The 21,240-nt window shown below is 37.2% G+C and overlaps 1 protein-coding gene across 1 annotated transcript; it reads right to left on the minus strand.

Annotated features, from left to right (window-relative positions):
* Nucleotides 1-3,917: 3,917 nt before the first annotated feature.
* wdr91 (WD repeat domain 91) lies at nucleotides 3,918-18,631 on the minus strand. The gene is made up of 16 exons (XM_058759131.1): nucleotides 18,512-18,631; nucleotides 18,135-18,271; nucleotides 17,054-17,233; nucleotides 15,707-15,914; nucleotides 15,467-15,549; nucleotides 14,477-14,583; nucleotides 13,767-13,935; nucleotides 12,764-12,919; nucleotides 11,894-12,072; nucleotides 11,640-11,790; nucleotides 10,341-10,435; nucleotides 10,039-10,222; nucleotides 6,817-6,925; nucleotides 5,714-5,826; nucleotides 5,420-5,617; nucleotides 3,918-4,591 (listed from the first exon to the last, which is right to left on the minus strand). The coding sequence occupies exons 2-16, from the start codon at nucleotides 18,255-18,257 to the stop codon at nucleotides 4,427-4,429; spliced, it is 2,220 nt and encodes a 739-aa protein (XP_058615114.1). The 5' UTR covers nucleotides 18,258-18,271; nucleotides 18,512-18,631; the 3' UTR covers nucleotides 3,918-4,426.
* Nucleotides 18,632-21,240: the final 2,609 nt, after the last annotated feature.

A 21,240-nucleotide genomic window follows, 5' to 3' on the forward strand; every position in this document is an offset into this window, starting at 1 on the left:
CGTTACTGACAGTTTAATTCACCGCGAGAATTTAAAAATGGGCGCGAAATGGGCTGAGCGCGCCGGCTCGAACTGCCGCTCTAATGAACGCACAGAAGTGCAACAGTGGAGGTCAAGCTTTTCGTCAAATAATAAATTACATTTAGGTTTGTTTTACCAACTAATATTGAAAGCGTTCAGAAAATGAAAAGTCATAACTTCAGAACAACACCAAGGGAGGAATTACTGATTTGTGTAACCCTTTCAATTACCACAATTATCCCTCAGATTGTAAAACTGAAACATAAATGCACAATGAAAATGTTAATAAATTAACATAAGAATGATGATGATAGAATTACTTACCAATCCAATCTTCTCACCAGATAAAAAAAAAACAGTAAACCTGGTTTAACATCCAGGATGCCAGGAAATGACGTGACGTAACTATCCATGCTTACACAAGTACATTTACATTTACATTTAGTCATTTAGCAGACGCTTTTATCCAAAGCGACTTACAATTGGGGAATACATCGAGCGATTAATCTTGAAGAGGCAATCAGACATACGAAGTGCTTGCAACACCAAGTCTCAGACATTGTTCAAATAAATACAAACTACCAAAGGAAGGAATAAGTAAAGATAATTTTTTTTTTTTTTTTTTTTTTAAGTTTAGGATGAAGTCAAGTGCTGTCGAAAGAGATGAGTTTTCAGTTGTTGCTTGAAGATTGACAGGGATCCAGCATTCCGGATAGAGGTGGGAAGATCGTTCCACCAGCCAGGAATGGTGAATGAGAATGATCTAGAGAGTGATTTTGCGCCTCTCTGTGATGGTATCACAGGCGTCGCTCACTAGCAGATCTCAGATTTCTGGAGGGATGTAGTTTGTTAATAGAGAGTGCAAGTAAACGGGTGCTGAGCCAGTGGTTGTTCTATATGCAAGCATCAGTGTCTTGAACTTGATGCGAGCCGTGATTGGTAGCCAGTGCAGGGAGATAAAGAGAGGTGTAACATGGGCTCTTTTGGGCTCGTTGAAGACCAGTCGTGCCGCTGCATTCTGAATCATTTGTAGAGGTTTGACTGTATTAGACGGAAGTCCAGCCAGAAGAGCATTGCAATAGTCCAGCCTAGAAATGACAAGGGCCTGGACAAGAAGTTGTGCAGCATGCTCTGTCAGAAAGGGCCTGATCTTTCTGATGTTATATAGTGCAAACCTGCAAGATCGAGCAGTTTTTGTAATGTGGTCTTTGAAGGTCAGCTGATCATCAAAGATTACACCAAGATTTCTGACCGAAGTTGATGGGGTTATTGTTGATGAACCTAACTGGATCGTGAAGTCATGCTGTAGAGTCGGAGTGGCAGGGAGGACAAGAAGCTCAGTCTTTGCCAGGTTGAGCTGCAGGTGATGTTCTTTCATCCATGCCGAGATGTCCGCCAGGCAACCTGAGATCCTTGCAGTTACCGTTGGATCATCTGGTTGAAAAGAGAGGTAGAGCTGTGTGTCATCAGCGTAGCAATGGTATGAGAATCCATGTGCCTGTATGATGGGACCCAGTGATGTAGTGTATGTGGAGAAGAGGAGGGTCCAAGAACTGATCCCTGAGGAACCCCAGTGACCAGTGTATGTGCTTTGGATACCTCACCTCCCAGGCCACCCTGAAAGACCTACCAGTGAGATAGGATTCAAACCAGCGAAGTGGAATGCCAGAGATGCCCAGTGATGAGAGGGTGGACAGGAGTATCTGATGATTGACAGTGTCAAAAGCGGCAGATAGGTCCAGCAGAATGAGGACTGATGATTTGGAATGGGCTTTTGCAATTCGCAGGGCTTCAGTGACCGAGAGAAGCGCAGTCTCAGTTGAATGGCCCTCCTGAAACCTGACTGTTTAGCATCCAGTTTGTCGTTCTGTGAAAGAAACAGTGAGACTTGGTTGAAGACAACTCGTTCAAGTGTTTTCGCTATGAACGGAAGGAGAGAGACAGGTCTGTAGTTTTCTATAAGAGAAGTGTTTAATGTAGGTTTTTTGAGCAGTGGGGTTACCCGAGCCTGCTTGAACGCAATGGGGAAGTTACCTGTGAGTAGGGATGTGTTGATGATGTGTGTGAGTGCAGGTAAGAGTGTGGGTGAGATTGCTTGGAGAAGGTGTGAGGGGATTGGGTCAAGAGGACATGTTGTAGGATGGTTGGAGAGGAGAAGCTTGGATACTTCAGCTTCAGTGAGTGGACAGAAAGAAAAGATGGGAGTTTTAGCAGTGGATGTGGTAGGGTGAGGGTCCTGTGTGCGTGGAGGTGAAAACTGACCACTGATTGATCTAGTTTTGTCTGTAAAGAAAGTGGCAAAGTCATCAGCTGTAATAGAGGTGGAGGGAGGAGGTGGAGGGGACAGAGGAGGGAATTAAATGTTCTGAAGAGATTACGCATGTCTGGAGCGCTGTCGATCTTGTTGCGGAAATGTGAGGATTTGGCAGTGTGGACTTTAGCAGAGAAGGATGTGAGCATAGACTGGTACCTACTGAGGTCCGACAGATCGTTTGATTTGCGCCATTTTCTCTCTACCGCTCTGAGTGTAGTCCGATGTTCACGAAGAACCTCGGATAACCAGGGGTTGGAAGGAGCAGCCCGTGCGGGCCTAGAGGAGAGAGGACAAATGTCGTCTAGACAAGAGGTTAAGGTAGAGCATAAAGTCTCAGTAGCTGCGTTTACATCCAGAGATGAGAAATGGGTGGGTGAAGGAAGAGAGGAGGATACCACAGAGGAAAGATGGGAAGGAGAAAGGGAGCGCAGGTTTCGTCTAAAAGTAACTGGTAGGGGTTGGTGGCACAGGAGAAGCAAAGTGTAATGTAAATGTAATGAAGAAATGGTCCGAAGTATGTAGCGGTTGTACCAGAATGTTATCTGCAGTACAATTGCGTGTGTAAATTAAGTCAAGTTGGTTGCCTGATTTGTGCGTGCTAGTAGTGGTAAGGCGTTTGAGATCAAACGAAGCTAGGAGTGCATGGAAGTCTGTAGCATAAGGCTTGTCTAGGTGAATGTTGAAATCACCAAAGACTAGGAGTGGAGTGCCATCCTCCACGAAAGAGGACAGCAGCCCGTCCAGCTCCTCTAGGAAGGTGGCTAGAATTTGGCTAGGGGGACGGTAAATGACCACGATCTGGAGTTTTATAGTAAACAAGTAAACAGAAGGTCGCTCATAACAGCTCAAATAACACACATTTATAGTGAATAATTAACCTAAGTGTCTATTTTTGCTTTTAAACAGTCTTAGGAGATGACTTGAGACTTTACCGTTGTAATTAAATTGTATTACTGTGAACATATTTCAAATTATTATACAAATATAGGTTTTTTTTTTCCTTCCAAGATAGCACACGTCTGCAAAATGTTTGTTAAAGATCACTTCATCTGTAAAGCATCTGCTGTGTACAAACATCTGACAGATATCTTTAAGATATCCGTCTTACATACATTTTAAATCATGAATATCCCTGATAGCACACACATACATCATGGAGACGTCTATTTGACATCTGCAAGTTGTATTTTTTAGAGTGTTTGCTCATCTGCAATACGTCTATAGGACATTTCCTATCAAATGTCAAATAGACGTCTATTAGATGTCTTTAAGATGTTTATGATTTAGAATGTATGTAAAACTGACATCTTACAGACATCTGTCGGATGTTTGTACACAGCAGATGCTTTCCAGATCAAGTGATCTTTAACAGACATCTTGCAGATGTACATGTGCTTTCTGGGATCTTAAAGACATCTTCTAAACATCTATTTCACATCTGATAGGAAATGTCCTATAGACATATTGCAGATGAGCAAATACTCTAAAAAATACATCTTGCAGATGTAAATGCAAACATCAACACGTCTCCGTGATGTACGTGTGTTATCAAAACACTTTAAATGACACACAGGACTTTGGTTGATCATATTGGTTTTATTGCACAACAGGATGCAAAACAAATTGTATGAACATCATTCAAATACTTTATTACTTGGCTAAGTTGCATTTTATGGTTCCAGAAGTAAGAAATAGACACTACAGAAACATTAATGTGAAGCTAATGCCCTTCCTCGACTGACCTGACTCAACATTTGTTCATCGTTCATTTGTTCTTTCTCAAGTAACATTTCTCCACATGTACCCAGACATCACTAACTCACGCAGAAACATAAATGCTTTGTGAAAAATATAATATGTCATCACTCTCTGGATCTATATGGTCTTTTATCATTCAGTGGAAATGCAGCTTTGTTGTCTTTGAATCAGTAACATTGTTTTGATATTCTAATGGTCACCTGTCAGGGATGATTATTTCATAAGACATCATGTGATTTAAACTATAGCAGAGATTCTGCTTTAGTCGTCTTCATCATCTTCCTCACTGGCTCTAAGTGTACGTTTCAGATCCGCTGAGCATGATTTGTGAGCTCAGGGTTTCTGAGCGAGCAGCGTGCTGAGTTTGATCTTGCCATCCATAGACGCGGTGAGGCAGGTGCCACAGTCCATCGCCGAGCACCAATCAACCGTCACGACAGGTGCTTTATGACCACCGAGAGACAAGACGCTTTCCAGACCCGTGTCTGCCTTATTCAACTATAGAAAAGAGGAGAGCAGATATGAGATTAGATCCATAAAATTAAAACCATTAATAAATATTTTAATACTTGAACTAAAATAAATGTTAACTGAAATAATAATATACATATATATATATATATATATATATTTTTTTTTTTTAAATAACATTTTATTACAGCTATAGTTGCAAAGACAGCATTTCTAATTTTTGTTTAGTTTTAGTTGAAGTACTAAAATAACTAAAACTGATACAAAAATTAATAAAAACTACATAGATATTTCAAAAATAATAATAAAAATGAGAAAAACGCACAACAAAATACTAAAACTGAAGAATTAAAATAAATGTAAGCTGAAACAAAATGAAATATAAATTAAAGATTTTATTTCAGCTAGTTGCAAAAGCAGCATATTCGCATTTGTTTAAAGTTGAAGTACTAAAATAACTGAAACTAAAACTGAAATTAACTTGATAAAAACTATATAGACATATTTAAAAGAAACTAATAAAATGAGAAAACAAAATTACTAAAAAAAATGTAAAAATGTTAACTGAAATAGAATAAGAATTTCAGCAAGTTGTAAAGGCAGCATTTTTAATTTTTGTTTAGATTAAGTTCAAGTACTAAAATAACTAAAACTTAACTAAAAATGAAGAGACACATTTAAAAAGCAAAAAATAATAAAAATGAGGGAAATAAAATTAACAAAATTACTAAAACTTAACTTTAACAAAAAACTCACTATACTATAAAACTACATCAATGATATTAAAATAACCCTGGTTCATAATGAAAGAAACAAAATACTGGTGACAAAAATCCAAACAGGTGTAAGTGTTACCCGGTAGATAACTCCTCCGCTGCTGGAGCAGGTGAGAACATGTTGCCCCTCAGAGTCAAAAGCGAAGAGTCGACCGCGTGGAATCTGAACCTGTTTATAGCCACTGTAACCCGACAGGACAAATGGCCCCACGGCATCCTGGGACAGCGAGTACTCTGACTGTTTCACGCCACAGCGGTGGATATTCCACTGAACAAACTGATAACAAACACAACATGACATTTAGTGATTAATCTACACATTAATCTACACATCTCTAGATATTCCTACAAAAATCCCCAAAATTCCCATCACCTTCCCATCTTCTCCGATGCTGAAGACGGTGTTCTCATCGTAGCTAAACTCCACACTGTACACTTCACCATCATGAGCCTTCCAGCTCAACGCGCTCTCATAGCGCTGCATGTCTGCAGAGAAAAGCAGCAGAAACAAACACTTTCAACAAGCAAACTAAATGTGAACCACATGAAGTTTAAAAGACGATTAATATCCAGTAATATTATCAATTTAACTGCACTGACCCATCGGATTAGAACAAATTGTAACTCATTTTAAACTGAATTGAGCCGAATAATGACACTTCTGTCAATTGAAATTGTTTCATAATAGATGAACTTTAAAACATTGACACTGTTAGTGAACTAAATTGAATAAACAATTAAATGACTGAAACATTTAACTAAATTTAGCTGAAAAATGACTTTATTGTCTTCTATAGAGCTGCTTTTATGGCTAAAATTGAATTTGTTTCATAATTGATTAATTTTGCAAAACTGACGTTATTGAACTGAACTGAATCATCACTGTACTAAACTGAGTTGTAAAATGAATCTATTGTCTTCTGTAGAGCTGCTTTATAGCTGAAATGGAATTAATTTCATAATAATGAATTTTGCAATGAATTTATTACTGAACTGAATCAGCATTGAACACTGAAATAAATTGAGCCGAATAATGAATGTTTAATGTTTTTGAATTTGTTTTAAACTTGATGCACTTTGGAACATCGACACTGTATCTTAACTGAACTGAGTCAACATTGAACTAAATTGAATCAATATTGAACTAAATTGAGCTAAATTATTGTCATCCGTAAAGCTGCTTTACAACTGAAATTGAATATGCATCACAATTGATGAATTTTACAAGACTGAAAGAGATTGAACTCAACTGAATCAACAATGAACAGAACTGAAACAAAACTGAACTGAATTGATCTGAATAATGACACTATTGTCTTCTGTAGAGCTGAACAGCTGAAATTCGTTTCATAATTTATGAAATTAACAACAGTAACGCTGCTTTTCTGAAACAATCAGTTTTTTATAAAGCACTATAGAAATAAATATGACTAAATATACATCTCAGCTCCACTGTCACCATGATAACGTTCTCACCGAACAGTCGTATCATCCCGTCTGCGGCTCCTGTCACCAGCAGGTTTCCGTTGTGGTTAAACGCTGTGCAGTTTATGGCGACCGGGCCCGGCTCCAGCGCAAACTGCAGCTGAACGCAACAAGAAAATCATCATTAAAGTGAGTTTTGTTTGTTTTATTATATATATATTATATATATAGCTTATATATATTAGCTTTCATTGTTATGCTGATGATATTCAGCTCTATATTGCTTTGCGGCCCGGCGAAACATACCAATTTGAAAAATGAACGGAATGCATAGTCAATATAAAAGACTGTATGAAGAGTAATTTTTACTGCTAAATTCTGAAAAAACAGAGGTGTTAATTATCCATATATGAGGTCACCCTATCCCACGCCAATCGACTGGAGCAATTGGTGAATGTGCAGGTGAGAAAGTGGCTTGGACTACCCAGATGCCTCAGCAGTATAGGACTGTATGGCAATGGAGCCCTCTCTCTACAAATCTCAAGCCTTGTGGAGGAGTACAAATGCTCTAAAGCAAGGCTTGAAATGACTCTCACAGAATCCCGGGATCCCTTCGTCAGAGGGGCCACTCCAGCCTTAGCCACAGGGAGGAGGTGGAGGCCAGGTGTAGCAGTGGCACAGGCAAAGTCCGCTCTGAGACACCGGGATATAGTGGGCCAAGTACAACAAGGAAGAGGGGGCCTAGGGATGGGAGCAAAAACACCCACATGGCAGAAGGCTACTCCAGCTGAACGCCGGCGCCTGGTGGTTGAGGAGGTGGATAATTATTAAATAAATAATGTATAATAGTGTTGTGTGTTCCACGTTTATTGTCAAGTGTTCATGAGGTGGATTGCCTGAGGGAAGAAACTGTTCCTGTGCTGGTCGTTCTGGTGGTCAGAGCTCTGTAGCGTCGACCAGACGGCAGCAGTTCAAAGAGGGAGTGTGCTGGATGTGAGGGTCCAGAGTGATTTCAGCCCTTTTGCTCACTCTGGATGAGTACAGTTCTTGGAGAGTGAGGAGGGTTGTACAATGATTCGCTCAGCGGTCCGGACTACCCTCTGTAGTCTTCTGAGGTCAGATTTAGTAGCTGAGCTGAACCAGACAGTTATTGAAGTGCAGAGGACGGATTCAATGATGGCGGAGTAGAACTGTTTCAGCAGCTCCTGTGGCAGGTTGAACTTCCTCAGCTGGCGAAGGAAGTACAACCTCTGTTGGGCCTTTTTAACAATGGAGTCTATGTGACTGTCCCACTTCAGGTCCTAAGAGATGGTGCTGCCCAGGAATCTGAATGACTCCACTGACTGGTGAGTGGGGGGAGTGCAGGGGGGTTTCTCCTGAAGTCCACGATCATCTCCACAGTTTTGTGGTGATCCACTGAGAGTCAGAGGTGGGGACGGATAGCTGAGTTAATTTGGGCTGGAGCAGTGATGGGATGATGGTGTTAAAAGCGGAGCTGAAGTCTACAAACAGGATCCAGACAGTCCCATATTGACTGCATCATTCACAGACCTGTTTGCTCTGTAGGCAAACTGCAGGGGGTCCAGTAAGGGTCCAGTGATGTCCTTCAGATAAGCTAAAACCAGTCTTTTAAATGATTTCATGGCCACAGACGTTAGAGCCAGAGGTCTGAAGTCATTAAGTAATTTTGGGTTTCTTTGGGACAGGAATGATGGTGGAGCGTTTGAAACATGAGGGAACTTCGCACAGCTCCAGTGATCTGTTGAAGATGTGTGTGAAGATGGGGGCCAGCTGGTCAGCGCAGGTTTTCAGACAGGCTGGTGTCACACCATATGGGCCTGGTGCCTTCCTTCTTTTGTTCTTTCTGAAGACCTGATGCACATCATCTTCACTGATCTGCAGTGCAGGACAGGGGTTGCAGGAGGTGTGAATAGTGTTTTTTCAAACCTGCAATAAAACTCATTCAGATCGTTTGCCATTTGTTGATTCTCCACAGTGCTGGGGATGGTGTCTTGTAATTGCTGATGTCTTTCAGACCTTTCCACACTGAAGCAGGATCACTGGAAGAGAATTTGTTCCTTTGCCACTCTGATCTCCTTTTCCAGTGTGTATTTGGCCTGTTTATACAAGAATCTGTCCCCATTGCTGTAAGCATCTTTGGCCTGTCGGAGCTGTCTTAGGTTTGCAGTGAAACACGGTTTGTCATTGTTGTAGGTTAAATGAGAACTGGTAGGAATGCACATATCCTCACAGAAACTGATATAAGATGTTACAGTCTCTGTGAGCTCGTCCAGATCGGTGGCAGCAGTTTCAAAAATAGTCTCGGCGTTCGAAATCCGCGCTGTCTGAGCTTCACGAGGGCGCTGGCTTGCTTCCCCCGTCTGCGCGTCCTGAAGCATCTGAACAGCGCCGCTGCTCCGCCAATTACAACGTTCAGCAAAACGTCCAAATAAACGAAATCCGGTAAAAGATTTTGTGGTGTGTTCTGCCGATTGTTCAGCAGTTAATCCCTGGTAAAACTAATCGTGTTTGAGAAACAAAAAACAGGAACTAACAAAAACAGTACAAACACTGGAGAGCTAAGCACTGTGGCTGCCATGTGCGGCGCCATCTTAGTCGCATATATCTAAATGGCATTTATATCTAAATGGCAACCTATGCTCTCAATGTCAAATGCAGAAACGTTAATTCATGCGTACATGACCTCAAGGTTAGATTAGTGTAATGCTTTATTGGGTGGTTGTTTTGCACGCTTAATAAATAAACTCCAGTTGGTCCAAAATGCAGCAGCTAGAGTTCTTACTAGAACAAGGAAGTATGACCACATTAGCCCGGTTCTGTCAACACTGCACTGGCTCCCTATTAAACATCATATAGATTTTAAAATCTTGCTAATTACTTATAAAGCCCTGAATGGTTTAGCACCTCAGTACTTCAGCGAGCTCTTATCGCAAGGGACATCTAAAATCATCTGGTTTGATGACCTTAGATTACCTGGAGGTTTGTGTACATGTAGAAGATCAGTTAAATAAGAGGGTGCCAAATTGTGTAATACTAAGATAAGTAAATTGAAATCGACCCTGTAATGAATTGGAAGCCAGTGTAAAGTAGCTAAAATAAGTGATATATGCTGGTGTTTACAAACACCCATCAGTAATCTAGCAGCAGCATTCTGTACTAATTATAAGTGAGTTAACACCGATTGGCTCACACCTGCATGCAACAAGTTTTCAGTCGTCGCATTTCTGTTTTGGTGTCATTTGGCTCCAGTACCTGCTGTTTGACGGTTTTGGTGTCCCACAGCAGCAGCTGTCCAGATACAGGAGCCGAAACTCGTGCGTCGCCCTCCGTCACAACACCTGAATGAGCAGCTTGAGCCGCAGCTTGAGCCGCAGCTTGAGCCGCAGCGGAGCAAACGAACGACGTTCCGCTCGGACTGCAGGCCAGCGACAGGATCCTGAACACACAGGAAGCTCAAAGTGGAACAGGAATCTACTGCATGTCTACTGTATACTGTCACATACTTTTTAGAAACTAAAATCCTGGTGCATTATGGGTAATCTGTGAGGACTCACCGTGGATGAACATCATCTACTGACATCTCATACAGGTTCTTCTTGGCATCCGTGTCGTAAAGTTTTACTGTGCCGACGCCACTGCCAAGCAACAGCTATAGGAGGAAAATCATCACATAAATCAATAAAAACTAGTGCTGTCAAATGATTAATCGTGATTAATCACATCCAAAATAAAAGTTTTTGTTGTGTGTACTGTGTACATTTATTATGTATGCATAAATAAACACACATACTGTATATATTTAGAAAATATTTACAAGCATTTACATGTATATATTTATATTCATATAATTTAATTTGTGTAAATATATTTAATATATAAACATAACATTTTTCTTAAATATATACATGCATGTGTGTATTTATATATACATAAATATGCACAGCGCACACACATATTATGTAAACAACTTTTATTTTGGATGTGATTGATCGCGATTTATCATTTGACAGCACTAATAAAAACTAAGCAAATACTGATAGTTTTTTTTTTAAATTTTAAATATGAAATTACACTACAAAAATAATAAAAATACTTTTATTTGGCAAGGATGCATTACATTTCTAATGTTACAAAAGATTTCTATTTCAAATAAATGCTGTTCTTTTGAACTTCATATTCATCTGTGAATCCTGTTTTCAACATTGATAATAATCAGAAATGCGTAGCAAATCAGCATATTAGAATGATTTCTGAAGGATCATGTGACACTGAAGTAATGATGCTGGAAATTCAGCTTTGATCACAGAAATCAATTATATTTTAACATATATTCAAATCAGGGTTACATATCTCATTTTTGTTTCGTTTAACTTTAAGTACTAAAAAGCTACAATTAAATAAACAAACAAATAAAAAATAATAAAGGCTATATAGACATATTTAAAAAAATATATTTGTAAACGTTAAAAATTGAAGTGAAAACTATAAAATAAGTGAAAATATAAAAATAAAAACTTTTTAAAAATATTAACAAAATCTATAATAGTATATCAATGATACTAAAACAACACTCATTCAAACAGACATCTGTTATTTTAGATTGTAATAATATTTTACAATATTAATGTTTTTACTGTATTTTTGATCAAATAAATGAAGATTTGGTGAGCAGAGGAGACTTCTTTCAGAAACATAAAAAAAAAAAAAAAAAATCCCACCGACCCCAAACTTTTTGGTAGTGTGTGATTGTTTTTAATAGAAACATTTACAGCTTAAAAATGCAACATGCATCATGGGGTTCTTGTCTTCTATTAAATCTATTTATCTGTGTTTATTCACAAAAAGTGAATTACCAGTCTGTTGGGTTTGGCTGCCCATTCCAGAGAGAGCAGCGGGGACTTGGACATGATAGTGGCTTTGGTTTGCATGATGGGATTGAAGGCCCAAACCTTCACCACCCCGTCCACATCCAGACTGGCCACTCTCCTGCCTGAGCAGTCCACCCTAAAAACACAAACGTGAAACTAAAAACCAAAATGACTGACATTAAACCTCGAAAACTGTTTCTGCTGCATGAACAGCTATATTTAATGTGGACTGTCCACACCTGCAGTGCATGATGGATGAGTGATGCTCTCCATACTCCTCCTGACTCAGCTTAATGAAGGGCTGCTCCACTGCAGCTCCACCCACTTCACAGACTCGCGCCTGATTGGTGGAGTCTGTTTGCTCAGGAAGAGCTTCGGTTTGAACGTCAGGATCCGAATCAGTTTTCTTCTCCGAATTCTGTGGAGATCAGAAGCATAATAATGCATAGAAACGTTCTAGACAGACCTGGCATGATGAAGTCAGTGTGATTTTGGCACGTTTAAAGGGATAGTTCACCCAAAAATGAAAATGCTCTCATTAATTACTCACCCTCATGTCGTTCCAAACGCGCAAGACCTTCGTTCATCTTCTGAACACAAATTAAGATATTTTTGATGAAATCAGAGAGCTCTATGACCTAATGACAGAATTTTCATTTTTGGGTGAATTATCCCTTTAATATCCAAACTGAGATAACAGCAGTGTCAAAATTGACAATTGCGTGAAAAAAAAACTGTGGTTTTATCTTTAGTGTCTTGCCTTCAACCGGAATTTCTGAGTGGGATCAGTAGTTCATTGCCTCATAAAATATTGTCTTGTATCTTGCATATTCTGAGTTTCAAATCGGTTTTATTGTTTCAGATCAAAGTTACAATCATGATTTATCTGGAAGCTGTTTAGTTTGGGTTATAGATCAGAACATTTAAAATCCTAATGAACAGGAATTGTACTTCCCGAACCAAAAGCACTGACTGAGTGTGCGGCTACTGTTGTGGCAGTGTCATGTGAGGAGCAAAATGCAGAAAAGCAGCGAACGTGTGAGAAGACAGAGTGAGAGACAGAAAGACAGAGAGGCCTTTGTTCGGCTCTGGTGGATATTTTCTCGGACCTGCGGTGTGAGTTTGGAGAGCAGCTCTTTTCTCTCTTTCTCGTGGTCATGATGTCGTCTCTGTCGGGAATGACCTGTGGCCACATCCACCGTCGCCATGGAAACAGTGGGCATCTTCAAGTCTTTTGCGGCAGGCAAATCTTTTGCTTTCGCAGACTGAAAAAAATCAGACAGAAAGGTTAGCAGAAAGACACAGAAAAAGAGGGTCTAAACTCAACCGTTTGCTAGATCAAGGGTTTTCAAACTGGAATACTGGAATATAGACACAGTGGGCAACAAGGAAGTGCTGGGGTCTGTGGAAAAGTTACAGGAAACAAAAGAAAGAAATTAAATTAAAAAATAAAAATGTAAAGCTAAATAGATATTTAAATAAATATTACAATCAATAAAATGAAATAAAAATTAGACTAATATAAAGTATACAAAACAGTACAGTACTAAGAGTAGAAAAAGCAGAATGTGCCTTAATAAATAAATAATAATTAGGTTAAAATAAATAATTCAGCTAACAATACAATACAACAAGCAGAAAAATATTAATGTAACTTATTAAAAATATAAAATAAATACAATTTAAAATTAGATTATAATAAATACATAGTACATTACATCTAACAGCACAATATTTTAATGAACAGAAAAAAAAAAACAATAATGAAACTAAATACTTCCTAAATAACATTCTAGACATCTTTATAATATTAATTTTTCACAGTATATATTTGGTCTATTTACATCTTTATATATGCCTTTAATAGAACAGGGTCCTTCATCTAAACATGGATGAACCATTAAAAAATTAAAATTAATCGAAATATATATATAAAAAAACTTTTTATTTTTATTTCAGCTAGTTGCCAAGGCAACATTTCTCATGTTCATTTAGTTTACCTTGATGTTCTAGAATAACTAAAAATAAAACTGAAAAAAAAAAATTATAAAATAATAATAATAATAAAACCCATTTAGAAATAAAAATGATACTTAAATTAGACTGATGTACCTGTGCAGCGGCGGTGGGCTCCTTCCGGCCCAGTGAGGCCTGTGTGGGCGAGGATTGTGGCCCCGGGGCCATTTTCCCGGGGGCACGACGGGTCTGAGGGAGGAAGGTGGAGAAGAAGTTTCTGGACGGCGTGGTCATGTTGACGTTCCTCTGACTGGAGACGAGATCTCTGAGAGAAAACAGACGAAACATTGCTGACGTTTCTGAAAACACACACACACTACCTGATCTCCCACTCACTTCCCTTCCTCTGTTTATCCTGTTCCTGGTTTCAACGCCTTGATTCTCCAGTAAATCACACAAAGAGGCTTTTTGTCAAGAATGGTTGCAGTTTGATTGTATAAAATGTGATTTAATCTTCACAAAGAGCTCAAAGTGCTTGCAGAAATGGCCATCACACCTCATTTAGATGTTATCTGTGCATTTATATTTGAAACATTGTGTGTTTCAAATGTATGCAATGATGTTTTGATTTCATATTAGACTCTTTTTTTTTTCCACATGATTTTTCCCCCCAAATCAAAAGCTCAGATGTCCAGAAAAGATCACAGACACAAACACGTCAAATCAAGACTATGGTGAGAAAGTGACATTTCAAGTGAATGTTTATTCACTAATCAAACTCTGTCAGTCTCAGTATAATAAGTTAATATATCTGTATTGTGTGAAATGGTTAAAAGCGGATGATTGCGGTCCTACAGTCTCCTCACAGCTCAGTGTCGCCCAGTCGGTCCATGTGCTGGACGTATGGCGGCAGTTTGTGATGGACCATCTCCTCGTCTCTCTTCTGCCGTGATTCTCCTTGAAGAGCAAATAACTGGAACAAATGGAGATATTAGATTACAGGCAAATGCATCTTTCCCAAATAACCACCCTGTTTCTATTGGAAGCGCATCTCTGTACACGGATGAGCTGAACTATAATATTTCACTTTCTGTTCTAGTGCAAATCATTTTTTTCAATTTAGTACTACCTTGAAATAATATAGCATTTTTATTATATTATTATTTATATTAAGTATATATTTATATATTAATGAACAACATTTATATAATTATTTTATTAATATTATTTTATTAAGTATATTAATAAATTCATTAATATGTTAATAGCTTCAATTATTACTCAGTATAAGTTCATTAAAAATTATGTAGTTCCTACTAAATTAATAAATAAATCATAATAAAATATATATTTTCATTGTGTTATTATTTAATTTATTATTGCTAATATCATGTTAATGTTATTATTGTATTATTTAATGTATATCATGTATATAACACAATATTTATTGATATATTAATGGTATTTAATTATTCATCAGCATAAATTCAGTATAAATCATCAGTTTATTTATTTAATTATTAATAATTATTATATTAACATTTAATAATTTTATTATTTAAAATTTACTATATTACATAATATTGCTATGTTAAAGCTATTATTTTTATATTATTATTATTTTATATATTTATATTATTGAATATTATATTCATGATTAATGATATTTTTTAATTATTGATCAGCATTGTAATTGCCTCATTGCACTTGTTTGCAAACTAAGCATTGAGCTGCACAATTTCACTCCTTTCACTCTAGTGCACATTTTTGCAATGAATTTGAATATCTCTCGTCACATCAAGCTAAGAGGTGTTACTAACTAAACCAACGAAACTACTAAAGAGTGACGATCTCACCATCTGTCTGAACTCCTCGTTCTCCTCCTGCACAGTTTTGATTCTCTGTACTTCATTGTCGAAGCTCAAGAGCACAGGCTGAGGTGACACTGTTAAGGAGCTCAATCAGTCTAATCTCATTACAATGAATGCACATCTAAAATCTATACATGAAAACATTGAGTGTCATTTCTAGGCATCAGTGTCACATTAATGCTATTTAAACAGCTGAGCATCCCATAATAGACAGTGTTTGGATATGCATGCACTGGAAGAGGACGCTCAGGAAGTTGTGCAGAGACACCAGGAAAGTGTCGGCCCATTGCCGGGAAAAATACGGAGAGAAGGAGGGATTCTGCTCCGGCGCCGGGATGAAGGGCAGAGCGAACCAATCACGCCACTCCGTCTGAGCCTGCAGCTCCAGCGCCTGCTTCTGGAAAAACTCCTGCGTCTTCTCGGGATTCTTCATCTGAGACACAGGAGACATCAGTCTTCCACTGATAAACTATACTGATCAAAAGAAACTGCCACTGAACAGACACTTTTATTTATTATTATTATTTCATTTTTATTGTTATTTAACATTATCATTTAAAAATAAATATTTTACTATTATTATTATTTCATAGTAGATACATATATTCATATTATTTTGTTACAATTATTTTTATTATTAATATTTATGTTACGTATTATAAACATAAATTATATTTTTATTTATTAATCAGTATAGATTCATTATCAGCAACAATTTAGTACTACCTTGAAGTAATTCAGCTTTTTTATTACATAATTATTTTTATTATTGTTTATTATTTAATTTATTGTTTATATATGAAAATGTAAGTACATATTTACATATTAATGAACAATATTTTTATAGAATTATTTATTATTATTTTATGTTAAATATATATTTTTAAACATTATTAATATTTTAATGATGTAATTTTTATTAGTATATATTCATTATTAGCATAAATTAAATTTAGTACTGGGAAATTATATAGCTTTTAATAAGCTGTTATTATTCATTAATTTATTTTTATATTAGATATGTTTATATTAATGAATGTTATTTTATTATTAATATTTAATGCTACTTTTATTATTATTTATAATTGGATGAATAATACTAATATTTAACATATTATTATTATTATTAGTGAATATTATATTAATATATTAATGAGATTATACATATAAATATTTGTAATTACAGATCAGTATAAATTCATTATCAGTATAAATTAAATTTAGTATTACCTTGAAATAATCTATCTTATTATTATTATTATTATTTAATCTACTTCTTAGTATTAGATTATTTGCTACATTATATTCATAAATATATTAATGAATTTTTAATTATAGATTACTAAACAAATTCATTATCAGCATAAATTTAATTTACAACTACTCTGAAATAATATAACTTTATTATTTAGTATTTTATTTATTATTATTGTCATTGAATACATAATGAAAATGGCACAACACATTACTAATTTACCAAAATAGGTTTTTTTTTTTTAACGCAAAATACATTTTCTTGTTTTTCTCTTTTGATCTGTGTGTGAAATATGAGCTGGACATGTTCTGGAGAACCTGAACGGTGTGTATGACGTAGAAGCGGTACAGACTGGTCCTCAGTTTGTTGACGGTGGGTCTATATACGTCCTCCAGTCTGGAGAACAGCCTGCGGTCCAGATACGCCCAATACTCCTTCAGACCCGTCAGATCATAATTCTGAATCAGCTGCTGGAGCTGATCGATGATCTTATCAACCTGTAATAAAACATGAGTCAACAATCCCTGAGATCAGACCCCAAGTCAGTAAAACACAACATTAACACAGCATCACATCAGTGTCTCAGCAATGGATGCTCAGCAGTGAATGGGTGCCGTCAGAACGAGAGTCCAAACAGCTGATAAAAACATCACAATCCACACCACTCCAGTCCATCAGTTAATGTCTTGAGAAGACAAAAGCTGAAACAAATCCATCATTAAGATGTTTTAACTAAAATACCATAATCCATAATAACATTTCCTCCAGTGAAAAAGTTCATCTCCTGTTGTCTCTCACGTCAAAATCCAGGCTGCCACATATTTGTTTAGAGCTGTTTTGTCTTGTAAACGCTGTGCAGATTTCTCTCCTGATTCAAACCTGACCACTTTTTCACTGGAGGAAGCGTTATTATTATGGATTATGGACTCGTATTTTAGTTAAAAATGATGGATTTGTTTCAGCTTTTGTCTTCTCCAGATGTTAACTGATGGACTGGACTGGAGTGGTGTGGATTATTGTGATGTTTTTATCAGCTGTTTGGACTCTCATTCTGACGGCACCCATTCACTGCAGAGCATCCATTGCTGAGACACTGATGCAATGCTACATTTCTCCAAATCTGATGAAGAAATATACTCTTCCTGATCTTGGATGACCTGAGGGTGTGTGCATTTTCAATTTTTTGGTGAACTATTCCTTCAACAGGTCAATAATGTACATTTGACTTGTGCATGTTCATGCATACTCATATTTAAAAGCACAAATCTACTAAACCTTATATAAAGTTTATAATGTCCTGTTGTTATTCAGTCCAACACACAAGAATTCTGCAGATCAGACCAGGCGAATGCATGAATTTGCACACATGAGGAGGTGAATATCCACACATAAACTCACTCTGAAGCCCTTCTCTTTGTCTGCTTTGATCTCTGAGTCCAGGTGTTTTAGTGTGCTAGTGAAACCGCGATAGATCAGATACTCTCGCACCAGATCATCCGTCCTCTCCACCGCTGAGGCCATTCTCACATACTATCCTAATGCACACAAACATACATAATACATGAAATATAAATACGGCATTTTACATGCATGATTATTTTGCAGAGTAATTCATAATAAATGAGTTCCTATGAAAGTTGACAGTGTTATCAAAGATATGACACGATGTGTTTACTACTATGTTTTTACATACGATATAGTCGCGTATAAATAAATAAATGCAATTAAACTGTTTTGAATAGAAACACAGCGATTAAAACAAATGAAGCTTTTACCGGATTAATAAATGTGTTGAATGCGCCTCTTCCTGTTTTCAGCTTCTGCTCGTCATGTGATCGTAAGCGTCACGTGACGGACTCGTGGGGTGACGTCAGCTGACGGGCGCGCCGCTGTTCACACCCGCCGCCAGAGGGCGCGCGCACAACAACAAAAACCCTCGACAAAGTCATTTTAATAAAGCTAATAAACTCATAAAATAGAATAAATCTCAAGCGTGCTGTTTTTAATTCTCATTGTCCTCTGTCTCAGTACTGATACAGCCCACTGTATTAAAATCAACCAACTTTATGTTAACTCTTAATAACTAATGCATGCATGCATAAGACTTAAATGCCTATGAGATCTCTGTAGTATCTTAATGATTTCTCCTAGACAGCAATGGGCTCCATTATGAAAGAGCAAAACTGAACAATAACATATTCAGCAAAAGCGCCCGGAGGTGTTTGACCTCAGAGATGAGCCGCATAGAAAGCTGATTTTATGAAGCTGATTTACATGCTGCTCATTTTACTGTCACGGTTGAATAATCAAACACAAGGCCAGTGTAAGCAATGGGAAGAGGAGGTTCAGAGACAGGCTGTATATATTAACTTGTCCTGAATTCAATTTGGTGAATCTGCTGTCTTGAAATGAGATTATTCTGTGGAGAATGCTCATCATAGACAGCTATTGGTAGAGATTCAGATCCCATTAATTAACGTTAGCTTATGCCAAGGGTGTAGGTTTGATTTTGGCATTGGTGGGGACATGACAGAAGACAACAGACATTTAATTGTTTGATCTAAATTATTGCTAGGGACAATTTAGTAGGCTAGTGTCTGATATTGGAAGGATCATGTCATAGCGTCTAAACACCCTTGAAAATCATAACAAATGACTTTGGAAACTATAGATCTCTCCTTAAATATGAAGAGCTCAAACAACAGATTAAGGAGTTACTCCAAATTTCACAAAAAGCTTATGCACATAATTATAAGTCAGACATTGAAGTAAGAGTTGCTGTTTTTATCTCTCCTGAGGAAGAATTGTTCACTTTGTTTTGCCGATGAATCACATCCAAAGCTCTGTTAATCCTAAAGCAGTGTAAACAGTATCTCTATATTCGTGTCCTCTTAAGGTGAAAAAAAGGGTTACTATCAGTTAAACTAACCACAAATTAACCATGGTTTTGCTACAGTTTAACTATGGTATTTGTACTAATTTGTACTAATATACACTGCCGCTCAAAAGCTTGGGATCAGTAAAAGTTTTAATGTTTTTTTAAAGACGTTTCTTCTGCTCATCAAGGCTGCATCTATTTGATCAAAAATACAGAAAAAAAAAATTATTTTGTGAAATATTATTGCAATTTAAAATAACAATTTTCTATTTTAATATACTTTAAAATATAATTTATTTCTGTGATCAAAGCTGAATTTTCAGCATCATTACTCCAGTCTTCAGTGTCAGAAATCCTTCACCCTCATGTCGTTCCAAACCTGTAAGACTTTCGTTCATCTGGAACACAAATTAAGCTATTTTTGATGAAATCTGAGCGCTCTCTGACCCTGCATAGACAGCAAAGCAACTGAAATGTTCCCAGACCCAGAAATGTAATCAACGTACAATTTGAGCATAAAACGTATTCTCGCAGCTTTGTAAAATTGAAGTTGAGCCACTTATGTCACATGGACTGTTTTACCACTGTCCTTGCTATGTTTCTCGATCTGGGAACATTTCAGTTGCTGTCTATGGAGGGTCAGAGAGCTCTCGGATTTCATCAAAAATATCTTTATTTGTGTTCCGAAGATGAACAAAGGTCTTACGAGTTTGAAACGACACGAGGGTGAGTAATTAATAACAGAATTTTCATTTTTGGATGAACTAACCCTTTAAATTCAAAACTGAAATGCTGTTCTGATCTGTTATCTGCTAGTAAATCGCTTGAACTGAATGACTGAAGTCATGAGTTTGAATCAATCGGAGCGGTCCCAGCGTGAATGACTCACTCAGTTGAATCAGTTTGTCTGTTCCTCCGCTTTTCGCATCCTCAGCCATGTTTACACGACACTGTCAGAAATACTACTGGCTTAGTTAGCTAGTTTTATGACATTAACTGAAATAAGCGGGGAAATTTCCATTCCAAAGATAACATCCAACACAAATCTACGAACACATTCAGGCAAGGTAACCTACTGTTAACTGGTGAAACACTCCATTAATATGACAGGTTGCAGCTCAAAATACATGTTAGATACACAATAACATTGTGTATTATGATGGAGTTTAACTTAATTCACTAAATTTTATAATTCCTGCTAGGGACAATTTAGTAGTCGCTGGGTATTATTGGTAGGGACATGTTCCTAGCGTCCCTACTAAATTCTACACCCTTGATTAATGCATTAACCATCAAAGTTGTGCAATACATTTATTACTGTAGATGGCACAGCGGATTGTGTTTAGCAACAGTGGTTTCTGGAAGTATTCCTGGGCCCATTTAGTAATGTCAATGACAGAATCATGCCGATGAGTGATGCAGAGTCGTCTGAGGGCCTGAATACCACAGGCATCCAACAAAGGTCTTCGGCCTTGTCCCTTATGCACAGAGATTTCTCCAGTTTCTCTGAATCTTTTGATTATGTTATGCACTGTAGATGATGATGTAGATTGTATTACACAATCTTTTTATGCACTCTTTCTCAGATTGGAGAGCCTCTGCCCATCTTTACTTCTGAGAGACTCT

The sequence above is a fragment of the Onychostoma macrolepis genome, chromosome 21 (genome assembly GCF_012432095.1).
Source record: "Onychostoma macrolepis isolate SWU-2019 chromosome 21, ASM1243209v1, whole genome shotgun sequence".
NCBI lineage: Eukaryota > Metazoa > Chordata > Actinopteri > Cypriniformes > Cyprinidae > Onychostoma > Onychostoma macrolepis.